Source organism: Nothobranchius furzeri, chromosome 1 (genome assembly GCF_043380555.1).
Source record: "Nothobranchius furzeri strain GRZ-AD chromosome 1, NfurGRZ-RIMD1, whole genome shotgun sequence".
Classification (NCBI taxonomy): domain Eukaryota; kingdom Metazoa; phylum Chordata; class Actinopteri; order Cyprinodontiformes; family Nothobranchiidae; genus Nothobranchius; species Nothobranchius furzeri.
Window position 1 is genome coordinate 44,201,117 of NC_091741.1, and position 24,608 is coordinate 44,225,724.

General features: G+C 43.5%; 1 protein-coding gene across 1 annotated transcript in view; it reads right to left on the reverse strand.

Annotated features, from left to right (window-relative positions):
* epyc (epiphycan) overlaps positions 1–11,163 on the reverse strand; it is a 24,130-nt gene extending 12,967 nt beyond the window's left edge. The window contains exons 1-2 of the mRNA XM_015959971.3: positions 10,914–11,163; positions 6,375–6,573 (exon numbers count right to left, since the gene is read on the reverse strand). Coding sequence (XP_015815457.3) covers positions 6,375–6,566 — 192 coding nt within the window. The 5' untranslated portion in view covers positions 6,567–6,573; positions 10,914–11,163. The remainder of the gene's footprint in view (positions 1–6,374; positions 6,574–10,913) is intronic.
* Positions 11,164–24,608: the final 13,445 nt, after the last annotated feature.

The window sequence follows — 24,608 nt, forward strand, 5'->3', positions numbered from 1 at the left end:
TTCTACCCGTTTATTTTTTACCACTATGGTGCAAGATGACTCAATGGGAGCACCCTCGATTTCGTTGTACCTTGGGAGTTTGAAGGTTTCCACAAGTTTCCACATCCTCAAAAAAGGACTATTCTATTCTATTCTATTCTATTCTATTCTATTCTATTCTATTCTATTCTATACCAAAGTAATCAGGAACTGGACCAGTCTAAAGGTGTGCTATTACATAGAAAATCTTCACTTCAGGTACATTCAGGTGGTTTTTCATATTTATGTTTCTTTGCAAGAAAAGCTGAAACCTGACCAAACGGGGGCTGCATTTCCCCAACATGTGTAAAAAAAAAATATTTTCACCACTAGATGGAAGCAAACTGTCAAGGATTAACATTTCTAAAGAATTCAAATGTCATTAATGCCTTTGGGAAAAAAAATAGAGAAGAACAAACGTTTTACAAGCTACAGATAATTATTTCTGGAATGCATCCTTTTGACTGACTTTAGTTTCCAAAGCAACGTCTGAGGCGTCTGGATCGAATGTGGCAGCTTGACTCAGCTTTGTATCTGGCTCCAGAAGCCAGGGGGTTTTAGATCACTTTTTAATGAGGTGACAGAAAACATCATAGCAGCTAGAGACAAACAAAATGATGTCTTTGTTTCATGGCTTCAAAGTGCCCAACGATTTCACAAGCAAAAGGCTTAACACCTTGTCTTGTGTTGCCAAACCAAAACAGAACGCACCCAAACCAGCAGACCTGTGTGGAGGACAGCTTTTCAGCCTCCATGTTTAAAGCTTCTAGTGCTTTAGCCGGTTCTGATGCTTGATGAGACCTGCAGTTCTATCATTTTCCAGAGGAGGGTAACGAACTCCCAAACACTGCCTGAGGTAGTACCTGACACTCCTGAATGGTCCATGTGGAACCAGGACACACATGGTAGCTGCAAAGGATTCACATCTGAGTCTGTGCAGTAGCTTCAGCCCCGCTCACCCAAAAAAGTCAGGTGTCAAAATGTGTTCGCAGATTACAGACAATCTGATTGGACCATTCAGGCCAGCAGACATGATGACGTTCATGCAGCAGTGAAGAGAGATTCAGGACTGGTGTGACATTCAGGACTTTGGCTCAGACGCAGTTTTGGATGCAACAAGGTGAGTCTTTGAAAAGTCACGCACAGAGTTAGTTCACACCAGCTCTCCCCTTCATTTCCCCCGTTCTCCAGAGCAAACACGGATACCTCAGGGGGAAGACGAGGTTAAAGGCTAGCAAACCAAAATAAGCAGATAAATAAATAAGAGAAAAAGCTCTGAAAGCAGCATGGAAGAGCAGGATTCGGAATGTGAAGCCAGAACCAAATGCTCTCTGAAATGATCTCAAGCAGAATCCTTCTCTAAAATAGGAGAATTAGATGACTAGTTCATTACCACATTCTGTACAAACGGCACCGTGTCGAATCCCTGGAGGCATTTTTAGTGTCATTTATAATAAATACAGAGAGGAATGGAAGTATTTGAACACCCTGCGAATTCTCAAGTCCTCCCACTGAAATTCACACTGTAGGGTATTCCCAATGTGAGAGACGGCATTTAAAAAGAATCAGGGAATAACTGTATCTGTATTGCACTGCTGCTCACAAGCATTTGAAGACCTGAGAAAATCAGTGTTGATATTTAGAACAGAAGCCTTTGTTTGCGATGACAAAGGTGAAAGGTTTCCTATAGCTGTTGACCAGGTCTGCACCAACTGCAACAGGGATTTTGGCCCTCTCCTCCACACAGATCTCCTCTGGATCGGTCAGGTTTCGGGGCTGTCTCTGAGCAACACAGAGTTTCAGCTCCTCCAAAGATTCTCTACTGGCTGTAGGTCTGAAGACTAGCTAGGTCACTCCAGAACATTGATGTGCTTCCTGCTCCTTGGTTATCCTGGCTGTGGCTTTCAGGTCGTTGTCATGTTGGAAGACCCAGCTACGACCCATCTTCAGTGCTCTGACTGATGGAAGGAAGTTGCTGCTCATTGCCCCATTCATCCACTCCTTAATACAGTACAGTTGTCCTTTCCCCTTGGCAGTAAAACATCCCCCAAAGCATGATGTTTCCACCCCCATGCTTCACATGCAGGGATGGTGTTCTTGGGAGGAAGCTCATCCTTCTTTTCCCTCCTGACAGGGCGAGGGGATTTCAGATGAAAAGGTTGTATTTTGGGTTCATTTGACCACATGACTTTCTCTTATGCCTGAATCCTCTGGATGGTCATTGGCTAACTTCAGACAGGCCTGGACAACATGTAATGACTCGAACAAGGGAAGCCCCTATCCGATTCAAATCTTTGTTGACAGGAAATGCCAAATCTCTGTTTCTGTGGACACTAACTGAAATGAGCCAATCATGGCACGAGTTACATACACCAAGCATTCAATCAGATTAAATAGGTTTAGCATGTGCAGAGTTGTCTTTTCTGGAAAAAAACGGTAAACAAATGCCATCTAGTCTTTTCCCTCACGTTTTATTTTCTTATTCTCTAACTCTGTCCGTTGACTTATGTACTAATGATCACCTGCTCACTACAATTAGGGCACACTCCTCCAGCAAGGACCAGGAGCCAGTGGATGAAGGTCCGAAGTAAGGGCCGGTGGGAGTGTATAATGTTCATGGAGTTTACAGATTTGGAGTTCCTGAGCGTCTGCAAAGGCAGAAAGATGTTACGCTGAAGTTGTACACATACACAGTGGGCATTCTTTTACTCCAACAATCCGAAAGGATGTGAAAATGGACGTCAACTGGAATGATGATCGGACAAAACCACCTCTTTCAATCAGAATGAAATTTCTCCAGAAAGTTTCTACTAGTAAAATAGCATTGTTTAAGAGTTTATAGTGTTTTCAACGAGTCAATGTTTAGACACTAAATGATACAAGGTGAGCTTGAGCCTCTAAATGTGTCAAAAGTGTGTCTTAAAAAACAACAAATTTCCTTAAATCCGACTATTTTATATAATCTGAAAAACTGAATTAACATTTCTTTAGGCCTCTTCAGAAAATGAATTAAAGTCCCGTTAGTCATCACACACTGGTGAGATTCACCTCCGCATTTGACCCATCCCCACGGGGAGCGGTGAGCTGCAGCTGTGTGGCTGTGCTCAGGAACGATTTGGTGGTTTAACCCCCCCAATCCAACACCTTGACTGGGTCCCATTTTATGAGTCTTTGGTATGACCCCAGGGTGGACACTCTACCACTAGGCCACTGGGAAGGTTTAGAGAAGCCTTAGTAACTCTCATTCCAGTGCAGTAACAGTGTTGCTCACTAAAAGCTCTGAACACAGAAAAAATCTGGACCCGTATGCAAAATACACACAGAGTATCTGATTACAGCGGGGTTCATTCACTTAAACAATACATTTGCAGTGGTCTTTAGGAATGAATGCCTTGTATGTCGTACTCGGGAGGAAAAATATATACTGTTGCACCATTTCTAAAAGTTGCCCAAGGAGCTTCAGAAGGCTAGCCTGGCAAGCCAGACTAAATAAATGTATTATTTAGTCTGGCAACGCTCCATTGACGGCTCTCGGTTGTGGGGCGGGTTCTATCGTTGTCTTTCAAATGATCTCCGCATGCTACTGGACAATGAATGTGACATACTCACCACAACAGCTATCGGTAAATGAGGCGGTCCACAGTTGAAGAAGGAGAAAACATAATTCTTTCTAAAAAACGGCACTTAAATACATCTATCTGCTCCTGATTCTAATGAAGCCCAAGTTCTAATAGTCCAAAACTGATGTAAAAGCTGTTTCAAACGAGCTGTCGCCATCTTGTTTCACTCTGTTGCATCATCCCACCCACCAGGCATATAGAGTGCCCTGATTGGCCCACAAAGCAGATAAAGCTCTGTGATTTGTTCACTAAGCAGATAGAGCACTATGACTGGCCCACCATTATGGACCAATCACAGCTCTTTATGTGTTTGAAACCCCTCTAGAGAGCTGTGATTGGCCAGCCAGAATGCTGTTAGGGGCTGCAGAGGTTCCAGTGGAGCGTTCCTAGACCAAACTTTGCAAAGCAAGAATTTGGTCTAGTTCACTAGGCTATCAGACGGCAGCTTTTGGAGTCTTATTTCCTGATATTTGGACATCTCGCCTTGGATTGGATAATAGCAAACAATGTTTTATCCCCACAAATAACACAAGCCAGGAGGAGCTTCTGCCGTGAGGGTTAGGGTTAATGCCAACGGTTAGCAAGACGTTCTCTGCCAAACCAACAACAGCCTTCTCCGTCGTGAGTCAAGATGGATGAGTTCATGTACGTTAAGTGACAGTGTGATGTAGATCTGTGAGGACTTTCAAATCCTAGAGCTTCATCGTTTATTTTCTATCAGAAGCTAATGCAGTAGATAGGTGTGTTTTCATATAATCAGAAAAAACATTTAAAAATGGGTTTTCAGGCAACCACACCTTTAAAAACAGTTCATGGCATTTGTAGTGTTGTAGATTTTGAACTTTATTTTAATGTTTATCAAGTGTCATTTTTAAGACCACATATTCTAACCTCTGATGACCTTTATTCTGATACCTGAGGCCCTTTCACCTAAAGTCTGACATCTGAGGCTATCCCAAAAAGGACACGTGATAAAATCTGATCTAGATGATCAATAAAATTCCAAGATGAATTTTCCTGTGCAGGAGTCACCAGACTCACTTTCAGCCTTGAAATCTCTTCTGCTATTCACCTCACATGCCCTTTTTTGTTTTAGAAAAAATAGGGTATTTATCCAAAAATAAAATACTGCTTCCACAATCTAAAGCCACACAGTCATATTTCCTTTATAACCTAGAAGTTAGATGGTCTACTGTTCTTATTTTCCCAGAAACACTCTTAATTCCAATGCAGGAACTCTACAAACAGCTGCAGAAGTGACGGTAATATATCAAGAGAACATTCTGGTTCCACACTGGGAATGAGAGCGCACAGCCCAGCTAAAGAAACCTGAATGAATCTAAAGATGGCGATTAAAGTATCCGGACGCAGCAGACTGAAGATGATTTGCTTGGATAACATGCAGATGAGCTTTTATTTCACTCCTAAGAGACGAGCCTCGGAGAGAAAGCAGAGGAATACCAAACTGGAGCTGAAAAACAACGACTCAGCATTCCAGAGGGGCGCAGCTCATCGCCGCCTCATTTCTCCCCTCAGACTTTATGTGTTTGTATATGAAAGAAAAACTTCATTCCATAGAAATGAATGTACTGTGCTACCAAACAAAGCTAAATGAAATGATTTTTTATGTCATTTCTAAGCACCGCTATTATGAGTCAAAACTTAGTGCTTGTTCAGCAATGATGATGTTCCAGTCACTCTGCTGGAGCCAGGAAAAAAGTCCCTCAAGGCCATGAGCAATCTGCCGCATCATTTACACTTTTGCCAAATATTATCAAAGCAATTTCCGAGCAGAGCAGCAGCAACTTTTCAACTCTGAGCACCAAGCTGTGAAACTCTTACGCAACAGAGCTCTGTCGCTCTGACTGAAGCTTAAAAAAGTGGTGGTACTTCTCAGGGTTTGGTGAAGTTTAGAGATGTTGGTTTGATCAAATGTCTTGATTTGAATGTTCTCAGCTGCTGATGTGTGTTTTCATCAATGTAGAGTTTATTTAAAGCCAATACCCCATAGGGAGTCAGCTGAAAGGCCTGTGGGAAGGGTTTGTTTCCCATTTCCAGTCTCTTGACCAAGACTTGGTCCAATTAATTTTGTTCCATAACATGAAATTTGGTCAAAACCAAACTTGCCATATCGCAGTGGGTTCAATCTGATTTAAAGTGCCCTGCTGGTAGCAATTTGTCATGCAGATTATGAGCTGTTTTTACAAGAAATGTAACAAGCAAACAAGCTAGATGAGAGGAAAAATCTTAAACGCTTCTTTAAAATACAAATCTGTGGCTTAGCAGACACAATCAGTAAAAGCCAACAAAAAATAAGGATTCATATTTTCTGCTGTGTTGGGAAGGAAAGTTATTCCGGCCTTATTTCCCAGGCTGAAGACAGAGGTCTGAACTGATTGATTTCACAGCTAAAACTGCTCCAGATGCACACAGGCTTCGAAGCCTTGGCCAGCGGAGTAGAAAACTGAAGCAAAATGTCTTTTTCTGTTGAGAGGAGCTGAAATCCCGTCTGCCTCATAAACCTGGTGACCTCGGTTTTAAAAAGTAGCCAACAGTGGGTGGAATTTCAATCTGAATTTAGGGGAAATTGGTTTCATCTGCAGGTTTGCAGCATGAACTGGACTCTAAATCTAAAACTTAAGGTTTTGTTCTAGCCCAAATGGTCGATAAGCTCATCACATTCAGTGAAATAACAAAGATTTGAGTAAAAAATGTCCCAACTTTTTATTATCCTACCTCAGACTCGTCAGTTGTCAGTTCCTCGTCATAGTCGTAGCTTTCTCCATTGTCCAAATCAAAGTTGTCTTCCTCTTCGTCGTAGTTTGCGAGGTCGTACGTGTCCAAGTCCACTTGTCGGGAAAATCTGGGACTGGCTATCGCCGCTTTGAGGACGAAGAGTCCGAGCACGAGCCGCACGAGCATTCTCATAATCCACCTGGACAAGGACAGAGTTGGAGGGTTAAAGGGAGGAAATGCAGACTGAAAATGTGTTCTTACATTAAAATCAGGAGAACTATTCTAAAATTATTCTGGTTCACAGCACAAGAGTCGCTTATCATGGTTTTACAGGCTACAATACTGGCTTTCAATAGCATGTATACACAGAGGCTTGACTTTGGTTCCTACCATTAAGGTCGTCCACCTCATTACAAAGGTGCAGACAGCTGAGGGATCAAAATACACGAGCCTCTTTCATCGCTGAAGCCAGAGTCTGATTGTTTGAAAGAAGAAGCTCTCTTTGTTCAGCTAAGTGCTCCACTTTGGCGTGTCAGCAGGGAATATCAGAGCCCGTCTAGTGTTAAATCTGCCCGTCACATTATTTAGGGTTAGAAGTTGAGGAAGGTTTTAGGTTAACTAGTCTCAAGCAAAGTACTCCTTTGTTTTATTCATTTGGCGGAACATAACATTTTCACAAATGACTTACTGCTTGGCTAGGTTTAGGTTAGCTTCAGGAACACATGCTTTATCATGTCGAAGGTCAACCCGGTCCCATGTCGTACTCATGGACACAACATCTTCCACTCAAGTGGAAAAAAGTTCATTCTTGGAGTTCAAACAACCAGGAAGGAAACTCAGACATTCCTCTCCCTTGTGACATTCCAGCTCCTCCTGAGGGATCCCAGGCCAGAGAGGAGATTCAGTGAGTTCTGAGTCGGCGCCCAGGTGTCCTGCCAGTGGAGCTTGCCCCAAAACTCTCCAAACCACCTCAACTGCCTCCGCTCGTTGTAAAGGAGCTCTACTTCGTTAGGCTGTTTCACACAGAGTACGATACGGAGGCGGTCTGGTTTGCATATGGATTCTGGACCGACTGCCATTCACGCTGCTACGGCTCATGTGCTGAACATCTGCGGATATCTGCTCTCACGTGAGCACCAAATGATCACAGCTTTGACATATTAAGTTTACAAATACGTCTGTAAAAATAATGTGAACCATCAAACACCATGAACGTGTATCGCTGTCATAAATAAAATAAAATCCGGCAAAATAATGCGACACAGCTTTGATTTTCAATTATACTGGATGCAACTTGTTGAAGCGCGTCCCACTTCCTGTCTGGCTCGTGTTTTTTCTTTATGACTGAGAACCTTCACCAGCATGTTGTTTCTTTTACTTCATGACAATCTGCACATGGTGTCTGGAAAAAATAGACTTAATGCCAAAACCTTCCGGAGATCTGCATCCGGATCCACACCACAGTCCGTGTGAATGCTATGATTGGACTCAAAGACTCTTGACCTCTGTGGAAGCCGTACAGAGACCGGATTGCATCCGTTTCATATTCGGTGTGAAAGAAGCCTGAGTGGTTGAGCTGTGCTGCTCTACAGCCGCGTTAATGGGATCTTATTCTGTTGGACAAAATCAAAACCTCCTGACCACTAGTTAGAAGGTAGGAGATAGGAGCTCTGGTCACTGAAGAGGAAGCATTAATCCACCCTCCACTCCCAACCTACTGGAGTAATAAAGTAAAATAAAATAACTTGATTGGTGTAAAATACTTGAGCTTGTTACATTGTGGACATGCGCCCAAACTTGGATGAAGAGTCTACGGAAGAAACAACAGCCTTGTCACCATGGTAACATCAACCAGGTTACACATCCTACATGTTTTATAGTTTTACCTGCTTTAACCCAACTGTTTGGGGTCTTTAGCTTCTAGAGTTCACTTTTAGGCTGTGATGTTTTGCCTGGCCCAAAAGAAAGTTGCCACCCAAAAAAAAGGTCACACGCTTTAATGTTTCATTGGCCACCTTTAACTTTCATTACGACACACATTCGCGGCGCCATTGTTTCGATAAACTCCCACATTGTCACCAGATTTATTTCCATCCAGTGCTGCATTAATGTTTCACCAAGATCTTGCATTGATGATGGTATAGTTTGACCGCTGCACAAAGCCTTCTCCAGCCCATCCCAAAGATTCTCCCTGGGGCTAAGGTCTGGACTCTGAACCACTCTTTCACTATCTGAGCCCAATGAATCCTGGCATTGTCATCATCTTGGAATATACCCGTGCCGTCAGGGAAGATGGAATAACCTGGTCATTCAGTATATTCAGGTAGTCAGCTGACATCATTCTTGGAGCACATCCTGTTGCTGAACCTAGACCTGACCAACTGCAGCAAGACCAGATCATAACACTGCCCCCACAGGCTTGTACAGTAGACACTAGGCATGATGGGTGCATCACTTTCTCTGCCCCTCTTCTTACCCTGATGCACCAACGAACTGGAAAAGGGTCCATCTGGACTCATCAGACCAGTTTTTAATAAGGCGTTGGACAGTTCTTAACCCTGTTTTCGTATTTTCTATCTCCTTAGATGTGTTGTCTGCTTGATGCATACCAACGATCTGACCCTTCTCAAACAGTCTAACGTCTTTTCCTCGACCACCAAATGTGTCTTTCCATATGGTTGTTCAAGAAATGAGAAGAGCTCATTGCACCAGTTGGGTTAAATAACTTGCTGCTAGCTGAAAGATAATCGCCCATGCAGTAATTATCCAATAGGAAGCTCGTACCTGTTTGCTTGGTTAAATCCAGGTGGCAAACATTTTTGGGCCAGAGAGTGATATGCTTCTTTAAAAGGTTATTTAATTTTTTTAAATTTTTGGCATCAAGAATGAAAAAAAAAGAAGAGGTAGAAAAATAAAAGCCAGACAACATCTTTGACAAGAATGTGTTTGTACCTGGGCCTAAAATGGCAAACTTCTCACTGCGCTGGCCCTGACCTAGATAGCCGCTGCCCATAATCCTGCTGATTTCCTCTGCTGCTCAGACAGGCCTCATGAGTTTACCTATTAAGTTCACGAGAGGTATTCCAAAGCGGGAAGCACTAATAAGATTAGCATGTGTTAAATAGTGCTTAATTAGCTGACCCGCACGAACGTTAGCGTCGAGGATTTAACCCTTTGCCGCCTGTTGTTGAGTTGGTATTTGAAGTTGCAGGTGTAGCTGTGATGCAGACATTTAATAGCAGATGTGAAATCCAAGAAGTGGCAGAATAAGTCAAAAAGAGTCCTCTAGGCCAGGGCGAGGAAACGGAGAGCAGGGGAAGGGAAGAAGAGTGTGATGGCAAGGGAGATAGAGACTAGATGTTGGCCCTCAGGGTTAGATGGAGAAAGTTGTGTGTGTGTGTGTGTGTGTGTGTGGGGGGGGGGGGGGTAGTGAGGATGTACAGGGGAGTGCAAGTAAGTGAGAAAAAGAGAGAGGGACAAGTTTCTAGGCTAACCCCGACCCCTGGTCCTGTACAGAGAGCCTTTATGAGGCCCGGGCGCAGCCTGTCTCAGCACTCAAACTCCAAATTCCACCGAGGTTTGTGGACAGGATAGCAGCGAGTTACTGCTGCTAGGAAAAGCTTCATTCAGAAGGGATGGTGCTCACACACACACACACACACACACACACACACACACACACACACACACACACACACACACACACACACACACACTGGGAGAGATGCGACCCTCACTGAAACCTTTCAGTTAGAGGAAACAGAATTTTGGAGCGAGGACAGTTAAAAATAAACCGATCTCCAGATCCTTCACCATGATCGCACAAGGAAGATGGTGTTATGTATTTAAACCCGTCCTTTCGCTAGCAATAGTCTGAACTTGGCGCACTCTGCTGAAAAGCTGGAGTTGGCACAGCGACTGAAACAGACTTTCTGTCAGGAAAAGTCCAACTCAGCCATGCTGGAAGGGCTGAGACCGCACAGAGGTTTGCTTTAATACGTGCCATCACAGCAGACAGTGTGTAGAAGCTGTGTTTGTGTGTTACTTCCAGACTGCCACCTTGTTGTGTTTGGCTACACCCTGAGCATGCCTGATATCCAGTGATTCTACCTCTCCCCCTCAAAAACCACAAGCAAACTGTGTGACGTCCCTTCACTCACAGGTTACAGCACAATAAGCAGAAGTTCTGTTAAACTTCTCCACAAACGTCCAGCAGGTGATTTCACGCATGATTTATGCATTTGAAATGTGATTTAGACAAACATAAAAATTATTAAAAATTTCATTTATTTTTAATTTAATCTCATTAAAGTAAATACAAATGGTGTAACAACACTCCTCACCTGTGTACAACTCTGCGTTGCATCTGCAGCATAGAAAATACTGTAAAAGACAAAATCCAGGTAGTGGGACACCTGCCAAAGTGTCACAGCTCCTGTGTAAACCCTGACTGCTGTTGCACAGAAATGGGTCACCCCTGCCTGCATAATCCCTTTCACAAGAGAGTCACAACGTGAACGAAACACCAGGAACGCTTACCTCTGCCTCCTGCTTTCCCGAATGGTCCCTCAAGCCGTGATGGAGATGCTGAGGGCTCCAGGACTCAGCCAATATTGAGAGGTTGCACGGGGTGATATTTAGAAGGGAGGGTGTGTGTTTTTTGTGGATGGGACAAGTGTCTAGGTGTGTGTGTGTGTGTGTGTGTGTGTGTATGTGTAGGTCTGTGCGCGCCGGTGGACCTGAGTGCCCTGCCGCTTATGTGTGAAGGTAGGCACTGAGGCTGATTGGGCCAGAGCAGATTGCTTTTGGTCACTCTGAGTGCGCCCACCCCACACTGTACACACACACACACACACACACACACACACACACACACACACACACACACACACACACACACACACACACACACACACACACACACACACACACACACACACACACACACACACACACACACACACACACACACAAACACACACACACACACAAACACAAAGAGAAACGGGAGACCAAAGCGCCCCCTTGATGAGAAAAGTCATGTTTTATCCCTTACAAGAGCGTCCATTATTTTTTTTAAGAGGGAAATCAAAGAGAAGAGTTTGTCCTTCCTTTCCTGAGGTGAAACTCAGGCATGTGGCTCTTTCATGTATGAGAGGATCCATGGGGCCCTTGTACACAATGGGACCTCTGTAAGGAGCCCCTGTTAGCATGGTGCTGAGAGGAGGTCCCAGCTCAGAGGAAGGTCCCTGCCCTCCTTCCTTCTCGGTTTAAGCAGCTTTCTCTTCGCGTCGTCTCTCGCTCACCAATGCTCTTAAGCTGCAGATCTGGGTTCAGTCCTGACAGATGTGTAGTGGTTTGATTTGTGGGAAAATTATCTGATCTTGTTTCAGAGCCATAGGGGAGTAGTTCCTTTGTAGTTCTGTACAGACCTTCAAAAAAAAAAAAAAAAACTACAGACAGTTTGTAATTCATGTCCAAAAACATAAAAAAGAGAGAATTTTGCCACAACCTGCCCACCTCTCCACTCACTAATCTGATGGTAACTCTAGACTTTTTGATGAGTGAAAGGAAGCAGGAGGAAAAGGAGAAATCAGTCTGCACCTGCCACAGGAGCTCAAATTACAAGCCAGAGCTCTACCTCTCTGAGACAATATTACAGAGACAGGAATTAGAGGAAAATTTACAAACAAAATCATGTTTTGGACAATTATTTAATGCATGAAAGAGAGAATTAGGCTGAAATAGAAATTTCATAGCAACAATCACCAAATCAGTGCTTTACATCAGTGTTATAATAACATTAAAATGTCTCACTGGAATGTGAAAAGTTATTTGCAGAAACTAATAAAAGCTATTTTTATTCAAAATCACCAAACTTTTTTTTTGTCTGATAAAACACGAGGATGATACAACAAAGAGGTGGATTATTGGAAGATCTTTAAAAATGGAGCTACAAATAAACTTTTCATGTGAAAAAGAAATTCAGCTGTCTCGTTACAATGGGAAATGGCTGCATTTTATTTTGAAAAGGTGGCAGTAAAACATATCCACGCTTCTAGTAGTTTTTACCTCCAAAAGATTTAGCATGCACTTCCTTAACATGCACATCCTTTACTTGCACTGCCTTAACAAGTAAGAAATAAAATGCTTCCAAAGAAATCTGTATATTGGTCAAAGAAAGAGAAGGTGGGTATAACTTAAGAGGGAAATGGAATTTAAAAATGAAAAGTGCTAGAGCAACTTTAAAAACTATGTCAATCACAATTGCAGGAGTTAAATTATGCAACAGTCTAACAGAAGAAATAAAAGAAAGTAAAAACATAAACCAGTTTCAAGTAAAATATAAAATCCTAATTTTAAATAAGTATAAGAATGAATAAAACAGGGTTAACCCAGAACAGTAAAGTGGCTGGTGATGCTGTTGTGCTTATTTTTCGGTGTTTTTGGTTTGTTTATTTGTTTTTTTCTTCCATAACTGGTGAATCTGCATGCTTTCGTTCTTTTTTAAACACAGAAACAGTTTTGTTTACCTGTTTGTAGCTACAATTTCGCCGACGGCTGCCGGCTTCTTCAGGCTGACGCTGATGGTGGCGCGTCACTTCCTTCTCCGTTTATCTGCGGGCAGCAGAGGACGTTGTCGCCCTCTACTGCCCGCTCTCCCCTCTCCGACGATGCAGTCCCATGCGTGGTCCAGCGTGTAAACTCCGTCGTCCCTGTTCATGGTCCCACATCCACGTCTCCTTATCTCGATTGCTTCCTTGATCCATCTTTTGTATTTTTGTTGTTCAGTGGTTATGATCCGTGTGTTGTCCCAGTCCATTATATGGTTTTCTCTTAAGCAATGTTCTGTTACGGCTGACTTTTTTATTGTACTTTCTGCTTCTTCTTTTGCTGCTCTTGTGTGTTTACGATTTGCCTCTTTCTCGCACTCCTTTCTATGTTCTATTGTCCGTGTATTGAGTTGGCGTCCGGTTTCTCCTATGTATGTTTTATTGCATATTTTGCATGGGATTTCGTAGATGACTCCACATTTTTGTCCAGCTGGTATCTTGTCTTTTGGGTGTACTAGTCTGTTTCTAACTGTTGTGTATGGCTTTGTTGGTGTGTTTATGTTGTGTTTTTTCATTGTTGCTCTTATTTTTTCCGTTATGCCTCTGATGTATGGTAGGGTTATCACTGGTTTTGGTTCTTGTCTTTCTGGGTTTCTGGTTCTTTTTTTGGGTTGTTCTTTGCTTTCTGTTTTTGTTTGTTGTTTTCCTTTGTTTATTGCCCATGTCGGGTATCTGCAGGTCTTTAAAGCGTGTTGTATGTGTTTGTCCTCTTGTTTACGGTCTCTCTCTTCTGTTATTATGTTTGCTCGGTGATATAATGTTCTGATTACTGACATTTTGTGTATGGTGGGGTGTTCTGATGTCCATAATAAATATTGGTCTGTGTGTGTTGGTTTCCTGTATGTGTTTATGTTTAGGGTCCCGTCGGTCTGCCTGGTGATTTTCATGTCCATAAATGCTATGCTGCCTTCTGTTTCTGACTCATAAGTGAATTTTATGTTGCCCGTGTCGTCAATATTGTTTAAGTGTTGTGTTAGTGTTTCTGTTTGACCTTTTGGTATGATTTCCAGTATGTCGTCTACGTAGCGTTTCCATAGTTTTATTTTGCAGTTTGGGGGGGCGGTGGCTATGGCTTTTTGTTCCAGGTCTTCCATGAAAAACTCGCACAGGGTGGCTGATAACGGGTTACCCATGGCGAAGCCTTCCAGTTGTTTGTATATAGTGTTGTCGTATGTGAAGTAAGTGGAGTTAGCTACCAGTCCTATCAGTTGTGCTATGTCATCTGCTGTGAGGTTTGTCCTTTTATGTAAAGTTTTGTCTTGTCTGATTCTGTTAACTACTATGTCTATGGTTTTTTGGGTTGGTGTTTTTGTGAACAGAGATGTGACGTCATGTGAGATGAGTATGTCGTTGTCTTCTATTGTAATTTCCTTTAGTTCTTTTGCCAGTTCTATGCTATTTTTGCAGTGTTGGTCTGTATTTCCTAATAACGGGCTGATGATTCTGCTGATATCTTTTGCCATGTTGTATGTTGGTGTACCTATGCTGTCAACTATTGGTCTAAGTGGGGTGTTTTGTTTATGTATTTTTGGTGTTCCATATATTCTTGGTGTTATGTTTGCTGTGGGAATCCAGTGTTTGTACATTTTTTCTGTTATTTTGCCTTTTTCGTGCAGTGGCTTCAGTAATTTTTTCATGTTTTTCTTAATGTTTTCTGTTGGATCTTTTTTAAGTATTTCATATGTATTTTTGTCTTCTAGCATCTGTTTCATCTGTTGTTTATATTTTTCTCTGTCCATAACTACTGTGGTTCTTCCTTTATCTGCCGGTAGAATAATTATCTGTTCATTTTTGGATAAAGCTGTCATGGCTGATTGTTCTTCTTTTGTAATATTGCTGTGTTGAATTTGGCTGTTTTTTAATATCCCAACTACGTTATTTCTGAGTTCTGCTTTCTTTCCCTCATCTGTGATCTGTTGACATGCTAGTTCTGTTGCTACAATAAATTCATCATATGATATTTCTTTTGGTGTGACTGCAAAGTTTAAACCTTTCTTTAGCGGGCAGTAGAGGGCGACAACGTCCTCTGCTGCCCGCAGATAAACGGAGAAGGAAGTGACGCGCCACCATCAGCGTCAGCCTGAAGAAGCCGGCAGCTGTCGGCGAAACCGTAGCTACAAACAGGTAAACAAAACTGTTTCTGTGTTTAAAAAAGAACGAAAGCATGGATTTACAAAGACACAGCAAGAACACACCTAAGATGTTCAAAGAGAAATACGGACAACAAGGAACGAAGGACTTCCGCCGTTTGGAACGATTACACCAGAAACGCGCACGTCTAAGAAACCACCTTCGCTTCTGTTTAAGATGCCGGGACGAAAACATCACACCCACAAGCCTACAGCTGAAAACATCGATCCGGACCCAGACAGCACAAAATATAATAGAAAGAGCACAGAGAGCACTGCTCAAGGAGAGGATAAGGAACGTCATAACCAAACAGAGGCGTGTGGAGGACGAACTGGAAAGAGGACACCTGGACTTGAAAAGGAATTACAAACTTGATAAACAAATGGAGGAACTAATTAAAGGACACATGATGGAAAAACAGGAACAAGAGTTCATAAAAGTGAAAGAAAGACACATAAAGAAGTTAAACAGACTCATAAACAAGAAAAAGGGGAGAAATACAAGGCAACTCCACACCAAACTCATGGGTATGTAACATTTCACAATACAAACTAACAGAAGCAGAAGAGAGCATATTAAAGAAAGGTTTAAACTTTGCAGTCACACCAAAAGAAATACCATATGATGAATTTATTGTAGCAACAGAACTAGCATGTCAACAGATCACAGATGAGGGAAAGAAAGCAGAACTCAGAAATAACGTAGTTGGGATATTAAAAAACAGCCAAATTCAACACAGCAATATTACAAAAGAAGAACAATCAGCCATGACAGCTTTATCCAAAAATGAACAGATAATTATTCTACCGGCAGATAAAGGAAGAACCACAGCAGTTATGGACAGAGAAAAATATAAACAACAGATGAAACAGATGCTAGAAGACAAAAATACATATGAAATACTTAAAAAAGATCCAACAGAAAACATTAAGAAAAACATGAAAAAATTACTGAAGCCACTGCACGAAAAAGGCAAGATAACAGAAAAAATGTACAAACACTGGATTCCTACAGCAAACATAACACCAAGAATATATGGAACACCAAAAATACATAAACAAAACACCCCACTTAGACCAATAGTTGACAGCATAGGTACACCAACATACAACATGGCAAAAGATATCAGCAGAATCATCAGCCCGTTATTAGGAAATACAGATCAATACTGCAAAAATAGCATAGAATTGGCAAAAGAACTAAAGGAAATTACAATAGAAGACAACGACATACTCATCTCACATGACGTCACATCTCTGTTCACAAAAACACCAACCCAAAAAACCATAGACATAGTAGTTAACAGAATCAGACAAGACAAAACTTTACATAAAAGGACAAACCTCACAGCAGATGGCATAGCACAACTGATAGGACTGGTAGCTAACTCCACTTACTTCACATACGACAACACTATATACAAACAACTGGAAGGCTTCGCCATGGGTAATCCGTTATCAGCCACCCTGTGCGAGTTTTTCATGGAAGACCTGGAACAAAAAGCCATAGCCACTGCCCCCCCAAACTGCAAAATAAAACTATGGAAACGCTACGTAGACGACATACTGGAAATCATACCAAAAGGTCAAACAGAAACACTAACACAACACTTAAACAATATTGAAGACACAGGCAACATAAAATTCACTTATGAGTCAGAAACAGAAGGCAGCATAGCATTTATGGATATGAAAATCACCAGACAGACCGACGGGACCCTAAACATAAACACATACAGGAAACCAACACACAGAGACCAATATTTATTATGGACATCAGAACACCCCACCATACACAAAATGTCAGTAATCAGAACATTATATCACCGAGCAAACATAATAACAGAAGAGAGAGACCGTAAACAAGAGGACAAACACATACAACACGCTTTAAAGACCTGCAGATACCCGACATGGGCAATAAACAAAGGAAAACAACAAACAAAAACAGAAAGCAAAGAACAACCCAAAAAAAGAACCAGAAACCCAGAAAGACAAGAACCAAAACCAGTGATAACCCTACCATACATCCGAGGCATAACGGAAAAAATAAGAGCAACAATGAAAAAACACAACATAAACACACCAACAAAGCCATACACAACAGTTAGAAACAGACTAGTACACCCAAAAGACAAGATACCAGCTGGACAAAAATGTGGAGTCATCTACGAAATCCCATGCAAAATATGCAATAAAACATACATAGGAGAAACCGGACGCCAACTCAATACATGGACAATAGAACACAGAAAGGAGTGCGAGAAAGAGGCAAATCGTAAACACACAAGAGCAGCAAAAGAAGAAGCAGAAAGTACAATAAAAAAGTCAGCCGTAACAGAACATTGCTTAAGAGAAAACCATATAATGGACTGGGACAACACACGGATCATAACCACTGAACAACAAAAATACAAAAGATGGATCAAGGAAGCAATCGAGATAAGGAGACGTGGATGTGGGACCATGAACAGGGACGACGGAGTTTACACGCTGGACCACGCATGGGACTGCATCGTCGGAGAGGGGAGAGCGGGCAGTAGAGGGCGACAACGTCCTCTGCTGCCCGCAGATAAACGGAGAAGGAAGTGACGCGCCACCATCAGCGTCAGCCTGAAGAAGCCGGCAGCTGTCGGCGAAACCGTAGCTACAAACAGGTAAACAAAACTGTTTCTGTGTTTAAAAAAGAACGAAAGCATGGATTTACAAAGACACAGCAAGAACACACCTAAGATGGTGAATCTGCAATTTTACACATTCTCTGTTTTTCATATGGTGTTTTGTTTTTTGTTATATATATACATATATATGTATATTTCTCATATGTTTTTGTTTAATTTAAGACTGAAAGAAAATTTAATGAACAAGAGGTACAAATTGGGGGTAGGGACAAATAAGTAAATACTTCTGCCTACTCCCTTTCAAACAAATAATGGAATGATATTTTGTAATGATATATGTGTGAAATGTTTGAAATAAAAATGAACTGAACTGAACATGCAATACCTTATCATGCACATATTTAACATGTACTTCCTTAACATGCACATATTTAACATGTACTTCCTTAACATGCACATATTTAACATGTACTTCCTTAACATGCACATCCTTTATGTAGCGTCATGAAGGTCCTCTAATTTGTGACAAAGGTGACACTTTCCCAGCTAGGTCAAGCTGGGTCAGACTGTAACTTTTAGGTCCACAGATTAACCCAGGAGCCCTGATGTCTGAAGAATATCATCCTTTATCTGCGCTGTTCCGTCCCAGACGAAGGACACTTCAAGTTCACGATAATAATTTAAGTAATAATTTAATAAACTCTTTAAAGACTTTATTGAGGTTTATTATAATCATCATAAATAATCACTTGGTTCAGTATAAATGTATTTTTAATTACTGAAATGAATTATTATGCTTTGGGTATAATAATGATTACTATGATTATGGTTGATAATGTGTGTTCAGAAAACCAGAAGGTCATCTCAACCGTAACCAGCTCATTCAGAACTGATCCAGAGTAAAGGTTAATCTCCACCTCACATGTTTTTTTGACTCATGACCAAAGCTTTCTTGCTCTGAGAGGGCGTGTTCTGAGGACTTTGTAAAACTAACTTCCAGCAGCTTTCACTTCAGTTCGTGAACCACCACCATCACTGAGAATTCGGGAACGGCCGTCCCGTAACCTCCACCAGCTGTTCTGTCACGCCGATGAGAATAGCTACGAATAAACGTAACTGTAACCAGCTGACGCAAAACTCTTTCAGAGTTATTGATTTGAGAGTTAGGACAAGAAACTCCTTCAGAGTTAAGCCAGATGCTCGACACTGTGTACCCAGCAACATCTTCGGACCAGAGAGTCGGTTCCTCGAGTCTCCTCTACTGGACCGAGTACCTGGAGGTCTGACACCATCCTCCCTTGACCTCCGGAACCTCACGAAGGGTCGTCTTGTTGGGTGAGGTAGCACACAGATTGTGTCTGATGCTGTTTTCACTAAGTAACAACAGTTGGCTGCAAAACCATCATTTCCAACCCAGAACGCGCCTCTTTCTCTGAAAGAAACCTTCTGAGAATCCATCCACGCATCCAAACTTGTATTTTCAATTTAGCTTTTATTCAGCCACAGGTTTGCCTTTAAAACAAGTTTTTAATATCAAAGCTGGTAAATTGTTGTTCATGAACTGTCATTTTTGATTGTCATTTAAATTGTCGTTTCAAATCGTCAAGTTTAAAATTGTTAGTAATAAATTCTTCATTTTTAAACCTTGCCTCATTCTTTGAAATGGAACACAGAAAGGGATAAATATTTCTGGTTATTGAAAAAGCAAAGATTCCTAACTTCTCGTCTCGTCTCGTCTCGTCTCGTCTTCCTCCGCTTATCCGGGTCCGGGTCGCGGGGGCAGCATCCCAACTAGGGAGCTCCAGGCCGTCCTCTCCCCGGCCTTGTCCACCAGCTCCTCCGGCAGGACCCCAAGGCGTTCCCGGACCAGATTGGAGATGTAACCTCTCCAACGTGTCCTGGGTCGACCCGGGGGCCTTCTGCCGGCAGGACATGCCCGAAACACCTCCCCGGGGAGGCGTCCAGGAGGCATCCTGACCAGATGCCCAAACCACCTCAACTGGCTCCTTTCGATCCGGAGGAGCAGCGGTTCTACTCCGAGTCCCTCCCGAATGTCCGAGCTCCTCACCCTATCTCTAAGGCTGAGCCCGGCCACCCTACGGAGGAAACTCAATTCGGCCGCTTGTATCCGCGATCTCGTTCTTTCGGTCATTACCCAAAGCTCATGACCATAGGTGAGGATTGGGACGTAGATCGACCGGTAAATCGAGAGCCTGGCTTTCTGGCTCAGCTCCCTCTTCCCCACGACAGATCGGCTCAGCGTCCGCATCACTGCAGATGCCGAACCAATCCGCCTGTCGATCTCCCGATCCCTCCTACCCTCACTCGTGAACAAGACCCCGAGATACTTAAACTCCTCCACTTGAGGTAGGACCTCTCCCCCGACCCAGAGGTGGCAAGCCACCCTTTTCCGGTCGAGAACCATGGTCTCAGATTTGGAGGTGCTGATCCTCATCCCAGCCGCTTCACATTCGGCCGCGAACCTACCCAGCAAGAGCTGAAGGTCAGAGCTGGATGAAGCTAGGAGGACCACATCATCCGCAAAAAGCAGAGACGAGATTCTCCTGCCACCAAACTCGACACACTCCACACCACGGCTGCGTCTAGAAATTCTGTCCATAAAAGTGATGAACAGAACCGGTGACAAAGGGCAGCCCTGGCGGAGTCCAACCCTCACTGGGAACAGGTCCGACTTACTACCGGCTATGCGGACCAAACTCACGCTCCTCTGGTAAAGGGACTGAATGGCCCTTAACAGAAAGCCACCCACCCCATACTCCTGGAGCGTCCCCCACAGGGTGCCCCTGGGGACACGGTCATAAGCCTTCTCCAAATCCACAAAGCACATGTGGATTGGTTGGGCAAACTCCCATGCCCCCTCCATCACCCTTGCAAGGGTATAGAGCTGGTCCACAGTTCCACGGCCAGGACGAAAACCACATTGCTCCTCCTCTATCTGAGATTCAACTATCGATCGGACCCTCCTCTCCAGTACCTTGGAGTAGACCTTTCCAGGGAGGCTGAGGAGTGTGATCCCCCTATAGTTGGAACACACCCTCAGGTCACCCTTCTTAAAGATGGGGACCACCACCCCGGTCTGCCACTCCCTAGGAACTGCCCCCGATGACCACGCAATGTTGTAGAGACGTGTCAACCATGACAGCCCTACAACATCCATAGCCTTGAGATACCCAGGACGAACCTCATCCGCCCCCGGGGCTCCGCCGCTGTGTAGTTGTTTGACTACCTCAGCAACTTCTGCCCCCGAGATCGGACAGTCCATCCCCAGGCCTCCCAGCTCTGGTTCCTCCTCGGAATGCGCATTGGTGGGATTGAGGAGCTCCTCAAAGTATTCCTTCCACCGTCCGACTATAGCCTCAGTTGACGTCAGCAGCTCCCCATCCTCACTGTAAACAGTGTGAGCGAGTTGCTGCCTTCCTCTCCTGAGGCGCCGGACAGTTTGCCAGAACCTCTTTGGAGCCGATCGATAGTCTTTCTCCATGGCCTCACCAAACTCCTCCCACGCCCGAGATTTTGCCTCGGCAACTGCCACTGCTGCACCCCGCTTGGCTATCCGGTACCTGTCTGCTGCCTCCGGAGACCCACAGACCAGCCACGCCCTGTAGGCCTCCTTCTTCAGCCTGACGGCTCCCCGAACCTCTGGTGTCCACCAGCGGGTACGGGGGTTGCCACCACGACTGGCACCGGCCACCTTACGACCACAGCTAGCAACAGCCGCCTCGACAATCGCAGAGTGGAACAAGGCCCACTCGGACTCAATGTCCCCCACTGCTCTCGGGACGTGGTCAAAGCTCTGCCGGAGGTGGGAGTTGAAGACCGTCTTGACAGGTTCTTCTGCCAGGCGTTCCCAGCAGACCCTCACTATGCGTTTGGGTCTGCCAGGTCTACGCGGCATGTTCCCTTGCCATCTGATCCAACTCACCACCAGGTGGTGATCAGTTGACAGCTCCGCCCCTCTCTTCACTCGGGTGTCCAAAACATACGGCCGCAGGTCAGATGATACGACTACAAAATCTATCATCGACCTGTGACCTAGGCTGCCCTGGTACCAAGTGTACCGGTGGGCATCCTTATGTTCGAACATGGTGTTCGTTATGGCCAAACTGCGGCTTGCACAGAAGTCCAATAACAAAACACCGCTCGAGTTCTGATCAGGTGGGCCGTTCCTCCCAATCACACCCCTCCAGGTCAAGCTGTCATTGCCCACGTGAGCATTGAAGTCCCCCAGCAGGACAATGGAGTCCCCTGATGGAGCACTATCTAGCACTCGTCCCAGGGACTCCAAAAAGGGTGGGTACTCTGAACTGATATTTGGCCCATAAGCACAAACAACAGTCAGGACCCGTTCCCCGACCCGAAGGCGCAAGGAAGCTACCCTCTTGTCCCCCGGGGTAAACCCCAACACACAGGCAGAGAGTCTCGGGGCTAACAAAAAGCCAACCCCAGCCCTCCGCCTCTCACCCGGAGCAACTCCAGCAAAGTAGAGTGTCCAACCCCTCTCCAGGTCTCGGGTTCCAGAGCCAATGCAATGTGTCGAGGTGAGTCCGACTATATCTAGCCGGTACCGCTCAACCTCTGCCACAAGCTCCGGCTCCTTCCCCGCCAGCGAGGTGACGTTCCATGTCCCAAAAACTAGTTTTCTTGTCCGGGGATTGGACCGCCAAGGCTCCCGCCTTGGTCTGCCACCCGATTCACATTGCACCGGACCCTTCATGTTCCTCCTGCGGGTGGTGGGTCCACAGTTGGACGAGCCCATGTATCCGGTTCGGGCTGGGCCCGGCCGGGCCCCATGGGCGAAAGCCCGGCCACCAGGCGCTCGCTCACGGGCCCCAACCCCAGGCCTGGCTCCAGGGTGGGACCCCGGTAACCCTCCGGGCCGGGTACTCCGACTCTTCGTTTTAACCGCCATGAAAGATCCTTCGAACCGTTCTTTGTCTCACCCTTCACCTAAGACCAATTTGTCATGGGAGACCCTACCAGGGGCACTAAGTGCCCCAGACAACATAGCTCCTAGGATCATTAGGGCACTCAAACTCCTCCACCACGATAAGGTGACGGTTCAAGGAGAAGATTCCTAACTTCTGATTCAAAAATAAACTTTTGCTAATAAATTTAATTATCTTAAATTAAACAATCTTTGGATTAAAATTAGACCAAGCTTGTTGGCATATGAGCTTGTATCTCTATATGTAATATCCTAGATATTTATATATAATAGAAGCTTCACTGTTAACTCGTTTGGATCTTCTCTCAGAATCTAACAACTGAATAGCAACAGTGTTGATTCTAGTATGTAGATAACCCTACATTTACTTGCAGTACCTTATCATGCACATATTTAACATGCACTTCCTTATCATGCACATCCTTTACTTGCACTACCTTATCATGCACATATTTAACATGCACTTCCTTAACATGCACATCCTTTACTTGCACTACCTTAACATGCACATATTTAACATGTACTTCCTTAACATGCACATCCTTTACTTGCACTACCTTAACATGCACATATTTAACATGTACTTCCTTAACATGCACATCCTTTACTTGCACTACCTTAACATGCACATATTTAACATGTACTTCCTTAACATGCACATCCTTTACTTGCACTACCTTAACATGCATTTTCTTTGCATGCCCATGCACTAGCGTACATTGCACTTTCTTTATGCTTTCTTGCTGCAAGAATATGCTGAATTTTGAGTTGAACCCTTATTCTTGCAAAATTTATTTTCTTCCTTGATGCTCAAATATAAAACATTTTAAATTGACATTTTGATGAGTAATTTAGATGCCTTTTCTCTGATTATCTTCTAGTCAAAACAATGCAGATTTAAACTGACAAAGAAGTTAAAATAATAATTTCCTAGAGAGTTAATGTAATAATTTATTTTTTAACAAACTGTCATTCAGAGATGATGTTACCTTCCAGTAGCTTATTTTTTTATAATTCTTATCTGTTAATTTGACATGTTTGTTGTTTTATCTCTTAATTTTTTCATTGTTTGGTTTCTTCTTCTAATCCCATTTGACGGCTGGCACCTTCTGAAGCTCATCCTTCTATTCTTGTGTGACACCGGGATACAGCGTCCCAGTTAATCTTTTAGACAGAGGAAAATGATGGAGCAACAACAAACACATCACAAGTTTCCAAAGTATCCTCAGAGTGTAATGTTTCAACTCAATCCATTTACAGCTCATCAGTAATTCATCCAGCTAGCATCAGCTCAGAGATTTATATTTTATATTTACCGAGATCAACCTGCGTCATTTATGATCATTTTAATGTATTTTATTTGCTGATACGTTTGAAATGAAGTACAGCTTTTGAGATACAATCTAATTTCATCCCTTGATTTTCCTCTGAGGACAAACTAGAAGAGTCTTCCTGACCACGATGAGGTTAAACACTACTACCGGCATGGGAAATGATCCAGTTGGCTTTTATCAGAAGATGTTTATACAGTATATAAACTTTTACATGACTAGAATCAAAGTTTGGTTTTGGAGCCGTACCAGAAATCACAACAAAGACTGTTAATGTTGTAAATGGCCTGTATTTGTATAGCGCCTTCCAGGGTTCTTCAACCCCCCAAGGCACTTTACAACACAATCAGTCATCGACACATGCACACACATGTTTAAGTTTATGTATTTAGGAGACGCTTTTGTCCAAAGTGACTTACAAGTGATAATCGGCATGTTGCCCTTGAGGCTAACAACAACAATAACAACAACAACTTGACATCAATCTACATACATTCACACCCTGGTGATAATGAGCTATATTGTAGCCACAACTGCCCTGGGGCGCACTGACAGAGGTGAGACTTGCCGAAT